At 49.3% G+C, this 17,370-nt stretch overlaps 3 protein-coding genes across 3 annotated transcripts; 2 read left to right on the top strand and 1 right to left on the bottom strand.

Annotated features, from left to right (window-relative positions):
- Positions 1 to 3,466: 3,466 nt before the first annotated feature.
- N7446_001073 (zinc-binding alcohol dehydrogenase family protein) lies at positions 3,467 to 4,617 on the bottom strand (the record flags this gene model as incomplete). The annotated part of the gene is made up of 2 exons (XM_058509840.1): positions 3,467 to 4,434; positions 4,515 to 4,617. 2 exons carry the CDS (start codon positions 4,615 to 4,617, stop codon positions 3,467 to 3,469), a joined length of 1,071 nt encoding a protein of 356 aa, XP_058378819.1.
- Positions 4,618 to 5,596: 979 nt separating this feature from the next.
- On the top strand, positions 5,597 to 7,935 carry N7446_001072 (MFS transporter; the record flags this gene model as incomplete). The annotated part of the gene is made up of 4 exons (XM_058509839.1): positions 5,597 to 7,116; positions 7,439 to 7,475; positions 7,603 to 7,672; positions 7,766 to 7,935. The coding sequence occupies 4 exons, from the start codon at positions 5,597 to 5,599 to the stop codon at positions 7,933 to 7,935; spliced, it is 1,797 nt and encodes a 598-aa protein (XP_058378818.1).
- A 4,658-nt stretch (positions 7,936 to 12,593) lies between these two features.
- On the top strand, positions 12,594 to 15,192 carry N7446_001071 (uncharacterized protein; the record flags this gene model as incomplete). The annotated part of the gene is made up of 3 exons (XM_058509838.1): positions 12,594 to 12,684; positions 12,747 to 12,897; positions 12,945 to 15,192. 3 exons carry the CDS (start codon positions 12,594 to 12,596, stop codon positions 15,190 to 15,192), a joined length of 2,490 nt encoding a protein of 829 aa, XP_058378817.1.
- Positions 15,193 to 17,370: the final 2,178 nt, after the last annotated feature.

Genomic DNA, 17,370 nt, shown 5'->3' with positions numbered 1-17,370 from the left:
CTTTGAAAATAAAAAGGAATATCAGGAAATAACAATGACTCGACCCTTTGACTCTCAAAGACCATTTCGAGGGGCTGGTGGGTCTACGGCGGCGAATCAAAAGGAGGATGTCATCCACAGGGCGCAGAAAAGTTGTCACTCATATAAATTAGCGTTGAATTTCTCATCTGTACTGGGTTTGGGCTTGTTTGACTTACATGTAGGGCTGGTACTCTCTCGCTCGAGGACCAGCTCAACTTTTGTACTGGAGCATGACCAGGCGTGCGGGACACGAGTTCTTGCTTCATTCGGATAGAAGTACCTGCATAGCCATTACGATACTAGTCAGGCTCCACAGGTTAATAGAGCTTTGATTGATTGGTTGATTGATTGATTGATATAATTGGAAATCATCAACCGGGGGAGGGGGAGGGTGTTACTGTCATTCTCGATATTGGCTTGACCAATACAAACTTGATTATTTTCTGAATCAGCCGCCAAGGCGCTAACGCAGATCAATTGTTGAGCGTACCGCATTAACCGATTAGGTCAGGAGGCACAGCATGGCATCTTTATCACGTCCTGTAATATCGCTGCGTTAGTCCAGTGTGGGGATAAATATGGAGCTTTTGCTGCGATATTCACTCACGACGAAAGTACTACCACCGCAGACGCCCATCTCATTGCAAAGCAGTGGGCATCTAAGACAGCACCTATCCAACGACTCGAGCCGCTGGTTCCATGATACTAATAATCTACCTGAAAACTTTGTTTCAGTCCAACATCAATATTGCAACTATTGAAGACGAATCATTCCTCCGCATCGACGGTCGATGGCACAACGTCTCCGCACCTGGCGGAAGACTTGGCAGTATTCCAATACAATTGTACATAACAGCATAAAAATAATTTCTGTACGATACCGGTTCGGTTTCTAATGCTTCTAGGAACGTTGAACCTACAAACAGGCCAAACAGAGTGTCTGCTCTGCTTGCATAGTTCTGTCAACTACTCACCCTTTAGAGTAACAACTTTGGGCGAGCGATTTGTATTAGTAGTGGTAATGTTTCTTCGCTTTTTGTAGCGAGCTTGGCCATTTGGTGTCGCGCCCACTGAAGACCAACGGGTCCGTATGGATGAAAATCACTCGCATTGTTCCCTCACAGAGATCTTTTAGAACACGCTATACCTATTACAGTCACTGTACCCTGAAGAGGACAGCCTTTCAGTCCATCTCGACCGCCTTGTGACACCAGCATTGTTTATTATATATATCCTCGCACCTGCCAGGCAAGCTACTGTACCTCACGGCTACCGACAGTGAAGTATATGCGATGAGTTGACGCTGCGAGAAACACAGCCAAATTTTGCGCCAAGCCTTGCTCTCGTTGGTCTGGTACTTGTCCCCTCACGTGTTGTGTCCTCACGTGTTGTGCGCTTTCACACGTACACATGTTGACAGTTGGTTGTTCAGATGTGATCGCTTGTGCATTAATCCGTTGGTCAAGACCCCTGCGAGCGCCTATCACATTGGAGACGGTGTTAGGAGGCAGATGGAACAAGGATATGGGAAGAATATTATACATTCGGTGGCTTCAGCCATCTAAGGCGTAGTAAGTAATTTGATAAGAACATATTACAGATTGTATCACGGCTTAAGAAAGTCTCCGTAGCGCATGCAGATGAGAGGTGGGGCATCAATCTTTAATCATAACTAGATACAATATCTATCACCCAGTTTTCAAATTCAATTATAATGGACTATCAAATACTATAACGCGACTATAATCGACGTAAATCGGCACCTGAGTGGGAATGCAGCTGCGGATGGTACAGAGGGGAGTCTGAACTGAAATAGCTGTTCCCAGACGCCATCAAGACATGGACGTTAATAAACTTACGCATGTCATCAGTGATACAGGATGGATCGAAATCAGATTCACCATTTACTCACAGAGATTCTTTCTCGAACCCTCTTACGAAACACGCTATACCTATTACGGTTACTCTGCCCTGAACCCCTTTCTTGGCAGTATTCCACTGGAAGACGCGCGCGTTGCGCGCATCGGCCCTGAAACGAAGAACTGGAAAGGGGAGACGGAAAGGTGAAAAGAGACATTAAAATGTGTGGATGATGTTTGAGTTGCGTTTTACTTAAGATTGACCAATGAGAGGAAAGACCAGATGACTAATAAATGAAATCGAAGAAAGCAACTAAGAAATCAGTTAAATTCGCTAACAGTAGTTATTTTTCGACTGCGCGAGTATATCAGCATATGAGGTTTTCCTTGGCCTTTGAGAGCGTCTCTCTGGAGTGGGAGTGCTAGCACGAGGTAAGGCATTGACTTCGTCTGCCGTGTCTGGCCACGTCATTTGCGCGCTTTCGTCGTCCTCATTATCTGGGGCATCTGTTCTAGTTGGCTTAGGATAACGCTGGTCCCTGAGAGAAGGTTCATTTTGGGGGATTGTAATTGATTTGGAAGGGGTGGTGGGGCCAGCCCTCTGGGACTAACGATCGACTCGCTTCCGTTTACTAGTTGTTGAGGAAGGAGTTAGAGGTAGATAAGGAGCTGGTGTAGGGAGAAAATGTATATTATCCACGATGATAGCTAATTGACGGTTCTCTTTTGTGAGGCCGAAGATGCGACCCGTCAAAAAAACATGGGCGTTTATATTCAATGGCGGAAAGTTCGCCTAACGTTGCCCGTTTTTGAAGTAGGCGGTGATGGGAAAAGTGTGCTGGGTACGAGTTGACGTGTTGTAAACGGTAGTCTGAAGACGGTAGTGGAGTAAAGTTGGCCTATCGTTTAGTTGGCCGCCGCGGTTAAGAACGACGCCGAGGAAAGTAACTATTGGCTGAGCAGCTTCGGGACAGTGCATGAAGTATGAGGCAGTATCTTCCTGATTTCCGGGATGACTAGATTGTGTAAGCATGTTCCTAAATTAGACAAGGCAAACCTACCGATCTAAATTGTGAGCGTGAAGTAGAATATGAAATCCTTCCTTATCGGACGTGGTAGTTAGAAAAGCACCCGACGAATAGGCAAAGGCATTTGGTTGGTAAAGGTTAGGTCGGTTGCCCTTATTAAAGAATCTGATAAGGGTGGGGATTTCTTCCTGTTCAACATCGTCTGACTGAATATCCTTGCTTGGGATATTGAGCGAAACACGTAGCTATATGGAAAATCCTTTACTAGGTCGTGTTAGATCCGGTTCAACATTCTCGATGAAATCGCGGATATAAAGGACGGCGGGAAAGGATTTATTTGATGGTATACAGCGATTTTCGAAAACAGTTTACCCCTTATGACACTCGCGCTTCGTTTCTCGGCTCGTACCCGAGACCACGCTAACCCGATATAGGCTACTACAAAACCAACCCCAGCTTAGCTGTATCGGAGTATATAACGTGTTGAGATTCTGCGTCGAATTACACGTTGTTAATTACCGTATACATCCATGGAATGTTCTAGGAAGGTCTCGCTGTCTACTGCGCAACACTCTCAGTCTCACCAACCCGAATCACCATCTTCTTGGCTCTGACCGTCCCGTCCTTCAGCCCGTTCAAAGCCCCCTCCAAACCTCCAAGACCTCCCTTCACAACCTCATGCGGGTGCGCTGTAAGCCATCCTTCACTCAGCCCGCTCGCGAAAGCAGCCGACCAGACCTTGCCAAACAACGGCTCCTTGTGCACATGAGCAACCGTCATCCCAACAAACTCCACGCTCGAATCCGTCGTGCTCTCATCTACGGGCAACACGTGCGTGATCCTCGGCTTCCTGCCGTTGGCGTCCGGCGGACCAGCAATGACCTTGCTCAGCGTGACATACGTCCCATTCTCCGAAACGCAGTCGAACACGTCGTACACGCGACCATTCTCGACACCAGCTTCCTTGATGGCATCCTTCAGCGCGGCGACCAGCTCGTCGGACGTCTTGTATGCCGTGTAGTCCACGATCCGGTCACCCTTGCCTGAATTCAAAAACGGCACGATAAAACCGCTGTTCTTGCTACCGACGGCAATGATGGGGTGAATGTTCGCCGCCTGCGCGAGCTTAATGGCAAACGCGCCAATCGCGGTCGACGCGCCATAAATAATAACAGGCCGCTTCCCGTCGCTGTCCCGCTTGGACTTGGCGTCCCACGGCGAGGGGAACTCGAGTCGATTAAACAGCGCGACGGCGGACGTATACGCAGCTAGCGGAATGGTGGCGGCCTCCTCGTAAGAGACGGCCGACGGCAGGGCAAAGACGGTATTCGCGGGCGCAACGGCGTACTCGGCAAAGGCGCCATGCGGAGTCATCATAACGTGGAATGCAGCGACCCGGTCGCCCTTAGTGAAGCCAAAGACATTGTCGCCAACGGCCTCGACTGTGCCGGCGATATCATCGCCCGTATTAGTGCTGTTGCTCGTCGGCGACCAGCTTGGCATTTTCCAGTCCTTGGGGTTGGTTCCTGGGAGTCGTGTCAGCGAAAATTTGAACGTGACGACGTCATTGAAGCTTGTCGAGCAAAGAGAAGGGCAGACAACGAACCTGCAACGACGACCTTGATCAGAACCTCGTCTGGGCCGGGCTTTGGGACGGCGACGTCCTTGATCTCGACTTTGACCTCCTTGTTGACGACAGCTTCCTTCATCTTGGCGATTGGCTTCGTGGATAGCTCGTAGGTAGGTGGTAGATTGTTGGGTATGTTGCGTTTAGTCGTTGAGTGAGTTCGTTAGAATATTTTCATCGAACATCCAAAGCGCAGTCGGTCCCTTAAATGCTATAGAAAACAGAGTTTGCAACAGGATAGGGGAAGAGACATCCCGAATGGCCTACAATCTGACAAATACACACCCAAAGCCCACCACGAAACTTACATCTACCTTGATCACACAATCATGCCGACACCTAATGACCACGGAAAGCGTTCGTTGAAAGTCACTAGGTATTGGTAATCGAGAGCTTTAGTAAGACACTATTCCTCCCTGTTTATTGCGGAGTGGGCGGGTTTATCATTCAATAAACACCGAAGTAGCTGAAATGGTGGACCCCGACGCTCTTTCCTTACTGTTTATTGCGGAGTTGGCGGGTTTATCGTTCAATAACCTCCGAAGCAGCTGACAAATATCGCACTTCCATATTGATAGACCCACACGGAGATCATTGGCAGTCATCATTCGGGCCAGTTAATCCACCAAGGCATATCGAGTTATAGTTAGTGATCATGATATGTAACAAACGCCTCGGCATGGACTAAGTTACAATATGCTTTCCGACGGCAAAAATATGCTGATTAATGACAATAGCCAATAAGTGATCCAAATGCTATCTTAACCCCCGTTACGAGACGTCGGGTATTCGTGCTGCGTACTCTGATAAGGTTCAGGTGGAGAATGTCTAAGAAGCTTCCCGGCGCACGCTGCCACTTGCAACGCTAAAGATGACGACGGATCCATCGACTAATTAATAATCTGAGCAACAAAGGAACCAGCAGTTCGCGCTTTTTCTGCGGGCTCAAGATCGTGAGTCGGAGCTAGGATAAATACCACCATGGCGCCCGGTTCCTGCTCCTGATGTTATTATGTTTGGACCTGTAGCTTAGTCTCTCAACATTGCACGTCAATCAAGTAATGTATGAACGCAAAGAAGCCCTTGTGACAGACACAGACACAGGCACAGAATTGGACCTAGAGAAGGCCTCGTTCTCGGGCCCCCACCCCAACCCCGATGCAGACCGCTTCGCCCCCATTCCGACCGGGATCCGCCCGACTTCCCACGCCCGCCAGTCCTCTTCGGCCTCCGCCCACTCCCGCATCATCTCCAGCACCCCGTCACACAACGGCTACTCCTGCGACGACTTTCCCGCTTCCTCTGACGAAAATCCGCCTCTCGCCTCTTCCACGAACCCGGTCCCGATCCTCAGTTCGAATTCCTACATAGTCTCCTTCACAAACGGCGACCTAGATCCCTGGTGTCCGCGCTCCCTCCCCACGCCCCGCAGATGGCTCATCGTCGCCCTCGTCTCCGGAGCCAGCTTCTGCGTCACGGCCGCGAGCTCCATTTACACATCCACTTACACCCAGATGGACGCCGAGTTCCGTTCCTCCCGCATACTCTCCACTCTCGGTCTGTCGACCTTCGTCCTCGGCATCAGCCTGGGACCTTTGTTCCTGAGCCCCTTGAGTGAGTTTTATGGGAGGCGGCCCATCTACCTCGCTGCGTGGAGCATGTACATTATTTGGATCATCCCGTCGGCTATGGCCAGGAATATTGAGACGATGATTGTGGCACGGTTCTTGGATGGTTTGTCCGGGAGTGCGTTCCTCGCCGTCTCCGGCGGGACGGTGAGTGATCTGTTTAGTCGAAATGATCTCCAGGGGCCGATGCTGCTGTACTCGATGGCGCCATTTATCGGGCCTGCCATTGGGCCCACGGTGGGCGGCTTCATCAACTACTATACCCAGTGGCGGTGGACGTTCTATGTGCTGCTTATCTGGGCGTTTGTCATGGGTTTGGCCATTGTGTTTCTGGTGCCCGAGACGTACCGTAAGTCTGGCTCTCCCCAAGATCTAGCGGCATATTTCCCTTATGGTATCGTCCCCGACACCGCTTACCTCCCAGACCCCGTCGTCCTCCGCAACAAGGCCCGCAAGATGCGCGCCGACACGGGCGACGACCGCTGGCGCGCCCCCATGGAAAAGTCCACTAAGTCCATCCGTCGCACTGTCGGTCTCTCCCTCCTCCGCCCCTTCCAGGTCCTTTTCTTCGAGCCCATTGTCCTCCTCCTTTGCATTTTCTCCGCCATCCTCCTCGGCGTCCTCTACCTCTTCTTTGGCGCCTTCCCTCTCGTCTTCGGCAACACCCACGGCTTTAACCTCTGGCAGATCGGTCTCGCCTTTAACGGTATCCTCGTCGGCATGCTCTGCGCCGCCGTCAGCGACCCCCTCTGGCACGCCGTCCGTAAGCGCCTCATCCGCAACCTCGAGCGCGACACGGGCGAGCCATGCGGCAGTGAGCCCGAGTTCCGCTTACCGCCCGCCATCATCGGAGGCTTCCTCGTTACCATCGGTCTGTTCGTCTTCGCCTGGACCATAAATGCCGACGTCCACTGGATCGCCCCCGTCATTGGCTCCGGTATTTTTGCTGCTGGGTATGTTTATGTCCCCCTTATACCCGTGGTGCTGGGCCCCTCCCCCTGCCCTGCGTCCCTCGCACAGCAGTTCGCGGTCGTACCCAAAGTTGGAAGGTCTGGGGCAGGGGAGCAGAAGCCTGTTCGTCAACGTTGAACTATGATGGTGCTTCGTCCTACCATGCCGCCGCCGCCTTGATAAATGCCAGAGCGGTATGCGCTAGTCAAGCTTCCTCGTAGTTTCAGTCAACGCTCTCTTAGGGCGCGCAAGAGTTGTCCGAGATGATCATTGCATAGACGACCCTGCTGCAGGAGAGATGCGGCTGACTGTCTGGATTCACAGGACCGTGCTTGTTTTCACTGGCATCTTCACCTTCCTAGTACGTTGTTATATCCTTTTCCTCCTCCTTCTTCCATCCCTCAAAAGCCGGCCCGTTACCCTGCGTGGGAGGATGGCCTTTTGGGGGGCGTACGGTGGAATGGCTCCCTCTAACAACGGATACGCAGGTCGACGCATATCCGCTTTACGCGGCGAGCGCTCTGGCAGCCAACGCCTTTGTGCGGTGCATGTTCGCCGGTAAGTGAACCAAGTGGCACGGATCCGTCCAGCTGGATCCCTCCGTTGTTACGTCTTTCGTGCAAATGGGGCTAATTTCGACCGGTACGGTAGCTGCGTTTCCTTTGTTTGGAAACCGGATGTATGAAGATCTTGGATACTCCTGGGCGTCGTCTCTGCTCGCCTTTCTGACAGTTGCGATGCTGCCTTTCCCATACTTGTTCTTCCGCTACGGCAAGAAAATCAGGGGCCATAGCAGATTCGCCCGGGCTTGGAGTGAGTGATCTCTGCTCTTATTCTCAGCAACGTCCAGCGAGGGCGCCAGCTCGTTAACGAACGGGATCATATTCACCTCAAGGTTTGAATTTTGTTTCCCTGTTTTGTGGAAGCGACCAATTTCTCGCACAAAGCCGAGTGGATGACCTTCTAGCACCGTTGCGATCCGAATACTAAACATCAACGATCGAATGGAAACCAAGAGTGAGAAAAATCTACGAGAACATATACTAAGCAAGTCTTCCCGATCCTGGGAGGCTTGTAGCCGTCTTCGGGCGTAGAAAAGTTTCACCTATCTCTAGGCTCTTGGACAAGCAGCTGCATACTAGATGCCTAACATCCAATTCCATTTTCTTCCCTAAAGACGCTCCTAGTCAACTTTCGCCATACTTAACTAATACATTGTCTCTCACATGAACATCATTGTATTGTACTCTATGCTCTATCCCACGAGGGGGTATACAGTCACACTATCTACTCTTAGTGTTTCGCTCGTGACTATAGGCTTAGATGCGGCCCGAGCTGACAGGCGTTCGTGGAGCAGTCGATCTTCTAGACCTACAGTCCGGGCAACGGATAATATGACGCCGGCCAGCAAAGTACTTCCCACAGTCCAGGCACGACGTATCATAAGTTTGCCTTACTTAACAACCTGCGCAGCAAAGAGCAGTCGAAGTTACCGGAAGCGGAACATGGCAGCGTTGACAGGGACGCGTTTCAGGTGGGGACGGAACAACTGCTAGGCGGCAGGCGGGGCACCGCGGCGGCTGAATAGCTGTAGACAGGCGAACACTGCGACCGCAAGTAACACAAGAGCGATGCGTCAACATCGCGATGCAGCACCAAAGAGATACAAGAAATCTCAAAGTGGGCCGCAGATAAAGGCGCTGGTGGCAGTAAGACCCTGAGCGTACGATTAAAACATACAGCAAGAAACGGAAGCGAAGCAATCAAAGTCGGACAGCATGCAGATACAATGCAGATATAGATGGCGAACCCTAAACCCCAGATACACCAGACTCAAAATGGAAATTCAAGGAACGAATCAGGGGGGCGTGGCGGAACGAACCGTACATAGTTAAGCCTCTTCTTTTTTCCAGTCTCGCACACGTACATCCACGTTGATTAGAACCCTTACTCTCACTTCGTTCGTTTCAGGGCAGTACAGCCGTAAATACCAGCTTAAAATAGCTTCTGTATTAGACTCGTAAGGTCTCCAGGCCTTCTAGAACGTTGATCATGCAAACAGGCCAAACGGACGGGTGCCTGCTTGTTTAAAAACGTGGCAGGAATTCGAACCCCTATTCTGCCAACCACTCGTCTTCTAGAGTGACCGCTGCGAACGAGCGAGCTGGATAGAGACAGTACTAGTGGGTAATTTTTCTTTGTTTCTTGTATTAGGCTTGGTCTGTTATTAGGGGACTAGCATCTGCTGAACTGTCTCAGGTTGTGATTATGCTGACGTGGGATCTGTTAGAGCCTTGAAACGGGGACGATGACTGCTAATTCGTATCATAATGACCGTGGTTTTCAGCCGCATGACTTCGAACCTGGGGATCAAGATTCGCAATACGCCCCCACTCCAGGATACTACTGTTGCACGCCTGCGTCAAGCTGTGGGCTCAGCCCTTCCCCCGATTATTACTCCGAGAACGATCTGGAGGTCTTGTCACAACAGCAACCGCAAACTCCGAGACTGCTTCAGCTATCCGAATGGCATGACGGAATGTTAAGTAATGAGCTTTCGGCAAGCTGCATCTAGTACACGATAGAGTGGAAAGTCACGGTCAACAAGAAAGTCCTTTCACGGGACACAGAAGAGGACGTAGCCCTGACTCCGAGCGCTTACTGGCCGATGACCCTGAAGGGTAAGTTGGAAAATCTATTAGAAGGAAAAATCCTAGGTAAAAGAAGGGTAAAGTCAGACGACACCTCGATCGTTGTGTCGGTAAATGATCGCTCCTAACGAGACCTGATGAAACGATTTGATCGTCTCGACATCGATTGGACTGTCGTGGAAAGCAAGCTGCTTAGGTGGGGCGAACTCTACCGTCGAGGCAAGAAATTGAGGTTAAGTATCACCTTTAAATATGTTGAGGACGACCGTCTCTCCAAACCTGCGTCGGGTAGGGCTTAAAAAGAGGAAGGTCGTCAGTCACCAAACGAATGCTTAACGAGCGAGACGCTCAATTGGACGCGGAAAAAGACGCATCTGGGCAAGAATCAGTTTGGCGGAGTGTTTACAACCTAATGCGTTGCCCGTTCTCCTCGTGCCACCTTAGCCCACATTGCTGGCAAGACCCACACGGCAAAAGGCACTATGGGTTGAGAAGCTATCATTTAAAGCGTCTTATCGCCTTCGTCGAAAATGGCGGCACCTTACAGTCTCATGAAGACGCCCCGGAAAAATTTCGTGAAGAACTATATATGGTAGAGCGGCACAGACTAGAGAGCCAACAAATCTAAGAACAACAAGATGGTCGGCACCCCCGGAAGCTGTCCTCCTATACATATCAACATCAATGGGATGCAACCTTCCCTAGGATCAGAGACATCGAATCCAACCGTAGCCTCAGTAATCCCTATGCCACGAGATTGCCAAGTCATAGACGACCTCAATATTCCTAGACTACGAGATGAAGCTGTTAGAAATTATAGCGTATGGCATGAAGCGAATGTCGGGGACGACAACTTGAAAGCTCAATTCCGGCAGACATCCAATAGGGCGTTAGCCAATGGTTTAGACCTTAAGTTGATCCACGAGGACCAAGATCCGTCATTCTTCATTGACAAAGGAATTATGGTAGGTATCGCACGCCAATTCGTGAGAGATATTGGCCAATGGGTTAAGTGTGTGAGGAACGTCTCGCCGGTCGACCAAGCTACGTAGGCCGCAGCTTGAACGCGTAGGAAGACGTAAGAAGGCGTTAGTATAGACTTTAGATTGATTCTTTAATCATCTTTGTTAGATGCAACTCCTTTAGTAAATGATTCGGCTATAACTATGGATACACGAAAAGTAGAGCTAGCAGAGAATCGAGCAGTTTTGGTACTGCTGGTATATATATGGTGTCACTGCAAGATCAAACGCTATAACGTTTGAAGCCATAGTAACTAGTCCTGAGTCCCAATGACCACGCTAGCATGTCGGAAATGACCCAAAGCACTCTGTTTTCGAGATCCAACAATCTCAATACACCACTCGAGGAAAGTTTGAAACACTTGTTCTGGGTCTTCTTCATACCGCACCCAGATCCGTCTAATGAATGCTTTCAATTCTGAGAAGAACTCCTCGATAAGATTCAAGTTAGGTGAGTAAGGCGGCAGATACACTAGCTTTACTCCTGCTTCAGTGCACATTTCTTCGATACGATCAGAACGATGGAAAGATGCGTTGTCCATAACTAAAACAGACTTTGGCTCGGGCCATCTTCCACAATGCCGAAGAAGCTGATCAATGAAGTCCTCGAAGACTGCAGCATCCGTGGAGCCCTGAAATATACGAGAGAGCACAATTCCATCTTGGCAATATGCGGGCAGTATCTGGTACTGCTAGTCACGATGGAAGTTGGCTAACTACAATGGTGCCGTGCCTAACGGAGACCAGCCTATCCGTCTGAACCCAATTCGTTTACTTATCCACATAAACCAAGTGATACGACTGAAAGTCCGATAGGTTATACATATAAAAGTCCCGTAAATCCGCATTCTGTTCCTTTGCTCTCTGTCGAGCCACCTTCTTTGACCAACCCACCGAAGCAAGAGCCCGTTTGAGGCTTGAATTTATGACCTAGACACGGAACTCGTCCCATAAAAAGATTGCCATCTCGTCCACATATAGGCCGGGCTTTTCGAGGAGGCGATCGCATAGTGCTTCTATCATAGGAGTTGTTACGGTCCGTCGTCGACCTACTCGAGTTAGGGGTGCTCTGACATTTCCGAACTGGCGAAGGTTGTTGCTGATGTTAATGATTGAACGCTTACTATATTCAGCAGCTTTAGCCATTTGCGAGGCAGTCAGTGATTTGCTCAATATCATAGTTTCAATCATTTCGAGCTTTGAGAGTGGGAGTCTTAGTGCCATGTTGCGAAGAGAAGTCTAGACGTTGATGGAGGAGAGCTTTGACAGAGGCAGTGGTCGACCGCCGAGGGGGGACACAGAGCGACTCCATCTACTCACCCTTGCTCACCCCTCTGCTCAGTGAGCAGGTAAAATGAATTTTGGTGAAACGTCTGGGGGATGCTGGCTATTAGGAAATGCACGTGACATAGGCGATCTCGCAGTTCCTAGGAGCTTAGGGGCCTATCTCAAAGCTGCGGACCTCAAAAAAAGTGGTCGCTTGGCTGGAAAACCATACGTTAGTTTCACCATAGCAACAACAAAATGCAATCTCAAATTATCCATCGCGTTCTTGAAAAAGCCGGCAGTAATAGGCTCTCGAAGTGATACTGTCAAAGCATGCTTTTCACCCCGCGGGACCTGGCTGATTATCGCGTGCTGCGCTTGATCTGAGTGTTCTGGCTCGGTTCCTGGGAAGGTGGGTGGCCTACAAATCTGGTCTGTCTTAGCGCCGCGGAGCCGAGTCACCTGATGACGTACCCCTCCTTTAGTTAAGTGCTGGAGAAGAGCTTGTAATGAACTACAAACAGGCACGTTTATACGATCATGGCGTCGACAAGTCACTCTGGTGTCAACTATGGAGCCCAGGTGGGAATCAATTATGGCACATTCACGGCAGACTTTCATCTGCCTCCGGGTAAGTCAGGAACGGATCCAAACAAAGTCAAGACCGACTGACTAATTGCCGCTTCCCTCTAGAGCGGCCAGAAACTCCGCCCAGCCCTATATCAACTGTCCCATTCACGCGCGATCCAGACTTTGTCAGTCGTGACACACTGCTTGATCAGATCCATAAGAAAATTTCGGTCCCGGGTTCGGGGATAGCACTTATTGGCCTCGGCGGTGTTGGGTAAGTACGGAGCGGCTCTTGCGAGGTCTATTGCTCACAACTCGAAGTAAATCGCAACTTGCCATCGAATACTCCCATCAAGTCCGATCCGAATCGCCGACAACATGGGTTTTTTGGGTCTATGCGAGTAATAAAGCCCGTCTCGAGCAAAGTTTTAGGGACATTGCGGACCAGGTTAAAGTCCCGGGTCGTCAGGATCCCAAAGTTAACATTTTCAAATTGGTCGAAAATTGGCTTCGAGATGACAAGATAGGAAAATGGATATGTATCCTTGATAACGTCGATGACGATCAGCTTCTTTGCTCGGTTCCGGTGGCAGGCAAAGGAAATTCGATAAGAGGCCCAACGGACGCCTCGAAAAAACCACTGTTAGAATATGTCCCTAGAAGCCGAAATGGATCTATCATTATCACGAGTCGGACTAGAGAGGCTGCATTGAAGATTGTCGATCACAAGGGCCTTATTGAGGTTAAGCCCATGGAAAGGTCCGAAGCACTAGAGCTTCTCAAAAGAAAGCTTGAACAACCAAAGGAGAGCCAAGAAAGTGAACAGTTGGTGAACGCGTTGGAGTTTATGCCGCTAGCGATCGTACAGGCCGCTAGCTATATTCGAAACCGGGCGCCTCGCTACTCAGTGTCACAATACCTGAGAGATTTCCAAAGGAGCGACCGTGAAGCGACAAAGCTTCTGAAAAAAGAGGCAGGTCACCTCTACCGGGACTGGGAAGCTAAAAATTCAATTTTGGTGACGTGGCAAATGTCATTCGAGTATATACGCCAAACAAAGCCATCTGCTGTGGAGCTGCTTTCTCTTATGAGCTTTTTCGATCGGGAAGGGATACCAGACAAACTTATCCGGCATCAACCTATGGCCTATCACACACCAAGTTCAGTGCTTCTGAACGACTCCAGTGATGGGGAGACATCTGAATCCGATATAGGACCCGATTTTGAAGACGACGTCACAGCACTTAGAGATTATTCATTCGTGTCTGTGAGCGAGAACGGCACTTTCTTCACGATGCATCGGCTGGTGCAGCTGACTACGCGAGCATGGTTGAAATCTCATGGACAAATAAACCAATGGAGGGAGAAATTCATCAGCAAGTTGTGTGAAGAGTTCCCCACGGGTGAATACGAAAACTGGGAGAGGTGCAGGCCGCTCTTTCCTCATGTTAAATCGGCAATGTCACAGCGGCCAGCATCACTGGATTCTCTACGACAATGGGCCACACTACTTTACAGAGGTGCATGGTATGCGTCGCAAAGCGGTAATATTGCAGATGTAAGAGAAATGGCATCAATGTCAAGAAATCAAAGGATGATCTTATTCGGTGAAGAGCATGAAGAAGTTCTTGATAGCACAAGCATGTTAGCAACAGCATACCGGCTTGAAGGTCGGTGGGAACAGGCCGAGCAGCTCGACATGCAGGTAATGGAGACTCGCAAGACGAAGCTTGGCGAGGACCATCCCTCTACGCTGACGAGTATGGCCAACCTGGCATCGACATATTGGAACCAGGGCCGATGGGAAGAGGCCGAGCAGCTCGACATGCAGGTAATGGAGACGAGCAAGATGAAGCTCGGCGAGGACCATCCTGACACTCTGTCAAGCATGGCCAGCCTGGCGTCGACGTACCGGAACCAGGGCCGATGGGAGGAGGCCGAGCAGCTCGAGGTGCAAGTAATAGAGACGAGTAAGACGAAGCTCGGCGAGGACCATCCTGACACGCTGATGAGTATGGCCAACCTAGCGTCGACGTACCGGAACCAGGGCCGGTGGGAGGAAGCCGAGCAGCTCGAGGTACAGGTAATAGAGGCTCGTAAGACGAAGCTCGGCGAGGACCATCCCTCTACGCTAACGAGTATGGCCAACCTGGCATCGACGTACCGGAACCAGGGCCGATGGGAGGAGGCCGAGCAGCTTGAGGTGCGTGTATTGGAGACGAGCAAGATGAAGCTCGGCGAGGACCATCCGTCTACGCTGACGAGTATGGCTAACCTGGCGTCAACGTACCGGAACCAGGGCCGATGGGAAGAGACCGAGCGACTCAACGTTCAGGTTATGGAGACTCGCAAAAGAAAGCTCGGCGAGGACCATCCTGACACTCTGTCAAGCATGGCCAACCTCGCTTTTACCTGGAAGTCGTTAGGGCACGATGCCGAGGCCAACACTTTACTACGAAACTGCCTAGTCAAACAGAAACAAATACTAGGGCCAACCCATCCAGACGCTTTATCTAATTCAGAAACGTTGCTGGAATGGGGAAGGGAGGCTCTGAGTCGGAATGGCTAGATAAGCTAGCTACTTGAATTTCAAAAGTTTATATACTGTACCAATTACGGCCGTATGTGATAATTTCTCAGAAAGATCTTTCCATCATGTATTGACTTAGTGTGCACTATGGGATGACCTCAGCGCTTGAGTGAACATTGCTGCCAAGAGTGGGCACGGTGATGACGGAAAGATGTAATACCAGCGAGCTACGAGGGGCAATGAGGCAGCAGTATTAATGGTACGAGTATTTCATGTAATGTACTAGATTCAGTCCCACGTGATACCATCTTTCGATACAATTCGATCCTTGAAATAAGACTAAGCGAGACACAGAATAGCGTGTTTCTAGATAGGGTTCGAGAAACAATCTACAAGAGTAAAGTGGTGAAACTGATTTCGAACCGTCCTGTATGAACCTTATTCGATAATAATAACTTATCGCAAACGGCAAGGGGGTTTTCCTCATACTCAACGCATAATTTCCCCACCACTTCGCGTGCCTCGACGGCCTCTATGTTATGCTCTCTCATAGCAACTGGAATAGCATTCACAATCCGAATATTCCGTTGTTCAAAGTCATCGAGCTCTTTCTGCCAACTCCACCAATCATTCGTCAATCCACAACAGGCGGATATAAGATTTGAAACAGGTTGGAGGATCTCCAGCTGGGATGGTGTGAGAGTCAACCCTATACAGTACACTGCCATAGGTGAATATTGCCTTCATAATGTTAGTTGTTATTTTATAAATATTAATAGATATACCTACCTCATCGCAACATCAATAATCCGGTAACTCACATAGTCTCGATCGACTGGAAGTGGGTTTCATTTCCTGATCAGGCCTTTCCCATCTAGGCTTACCACTCGCGGAGAATAATAATCACCCGGGATCATATTCCCAAATTCTTCTAAGAAAAGGCACCACAAGCTGTATAATAGGTGATACTTCCTAGCCTTTTTAACATTACTCGCGAATATCTCGCTTACTTCATTGAGGGTCCGGCGTGCCCACATTTAACCAAAAATAAATCAGCATTGTTATTTCATCCTAAATGGGTCCAACGAGCTGCACCTCTCTAGGACTTATTGCCTCTGTTTTCTTTAAGAGTGTCATTAGGATGATCCTACCATAATTGATCCCATAATTTAGGTAACCATCGAGGAAAACAAACAAAGCAGTGACCTTAGTCACCTATGCGAGAGGCTCTAGCTTAGACTTCGCAAATATCTTGGCATTCCAGTTCCCCGTGATTGGATTACTACTGCCAAAGTTTTCTTTCGTTCCATCATTGACCATAGTTTCCCAGCTTTTTGACAAATTATGCTTTCGCCTCATCGCAGATCTCGTGGTCTGTATGTCGTCGGACAGGAAGTATTGTGAAACATCTATACTCCCTTACTTTCATTGTAGGAATAGCCTCGGAGTAGCGCCACATCTCGGTAGTCAAGTATAGAACGGCTCATCTTCCTTTCTTGGAGAGTGTTATTAGGGACAAACAGCACGAATTAAACAGCAGGAAGTCGGCTGTCCTATTAAAAGATATACTTGACAAAACGGAGCAAATGACAAATATCAAAGTAGGTTAGCTCTAGCTGGCCAAAAGCAACTAAGGATCAACTATGGTAGGTGTGAACTTTTTTCATCATTGCAAAGCCACCCCACTACCTAGTCATGTATGAGGTGTCACATATTGTGTCTCCGTGGCCATTCTTAGGGCTAACATGAAGGACTTATTACTCAAGACATAGTTGGGCCACCAAGGGCCAACCAAGCTCCTAGGAGCAACGCACTAGTCATAGTCACGTGTGCTTCACTGTAGCCCGGCGCTCCCATGATCACGAGAAACCATTTCACCCCTTGATCAGACTTAGTGATCAAGGGATTGATCGGGCACACTAGCGGAATAAATCCTGCATATACGTAATATATACACCTCCTCAATCATGGAAGCCGTCTAAGCCTCCTACTGGCCTCGTAATGGTTACCCAACTTGTGATACCTCATCTTTTTATGCATACATGCGGGGGTAAATCACTTTAGGTGCTCTAGGTCTAATTGGTCTCACGTAAGCTGTGTTGTAGCTACAAAAATAGTCTTTATCTGCTCGTTACTCTTTATATGAATAAGATCAGGCTGAAGCTTATAAAAGTTATCGGTCTTCACCAATGCTCAGAGGTTCTTAATTGGGTTTCA

This window comes from Penicillium canescens (assembly GCF_028828765.1).
Source record: "Penicillium canescens strain IBT 15451 chromosome Unknown utg000001l_segment0_segment0, whole genome shotgun sequence".
NCBI classification, from domain to species: Eukaryota; Fungi; Ascomycota; class Eurotiomycetes; order Eurotiales; family Aspergillaceae; genus Penicillium; species Penicillium canescens.
Note: the sequence above shows the minus strand (reverse complement) of the source record. Positions and strands in the feature narration are given on the sequence as shown.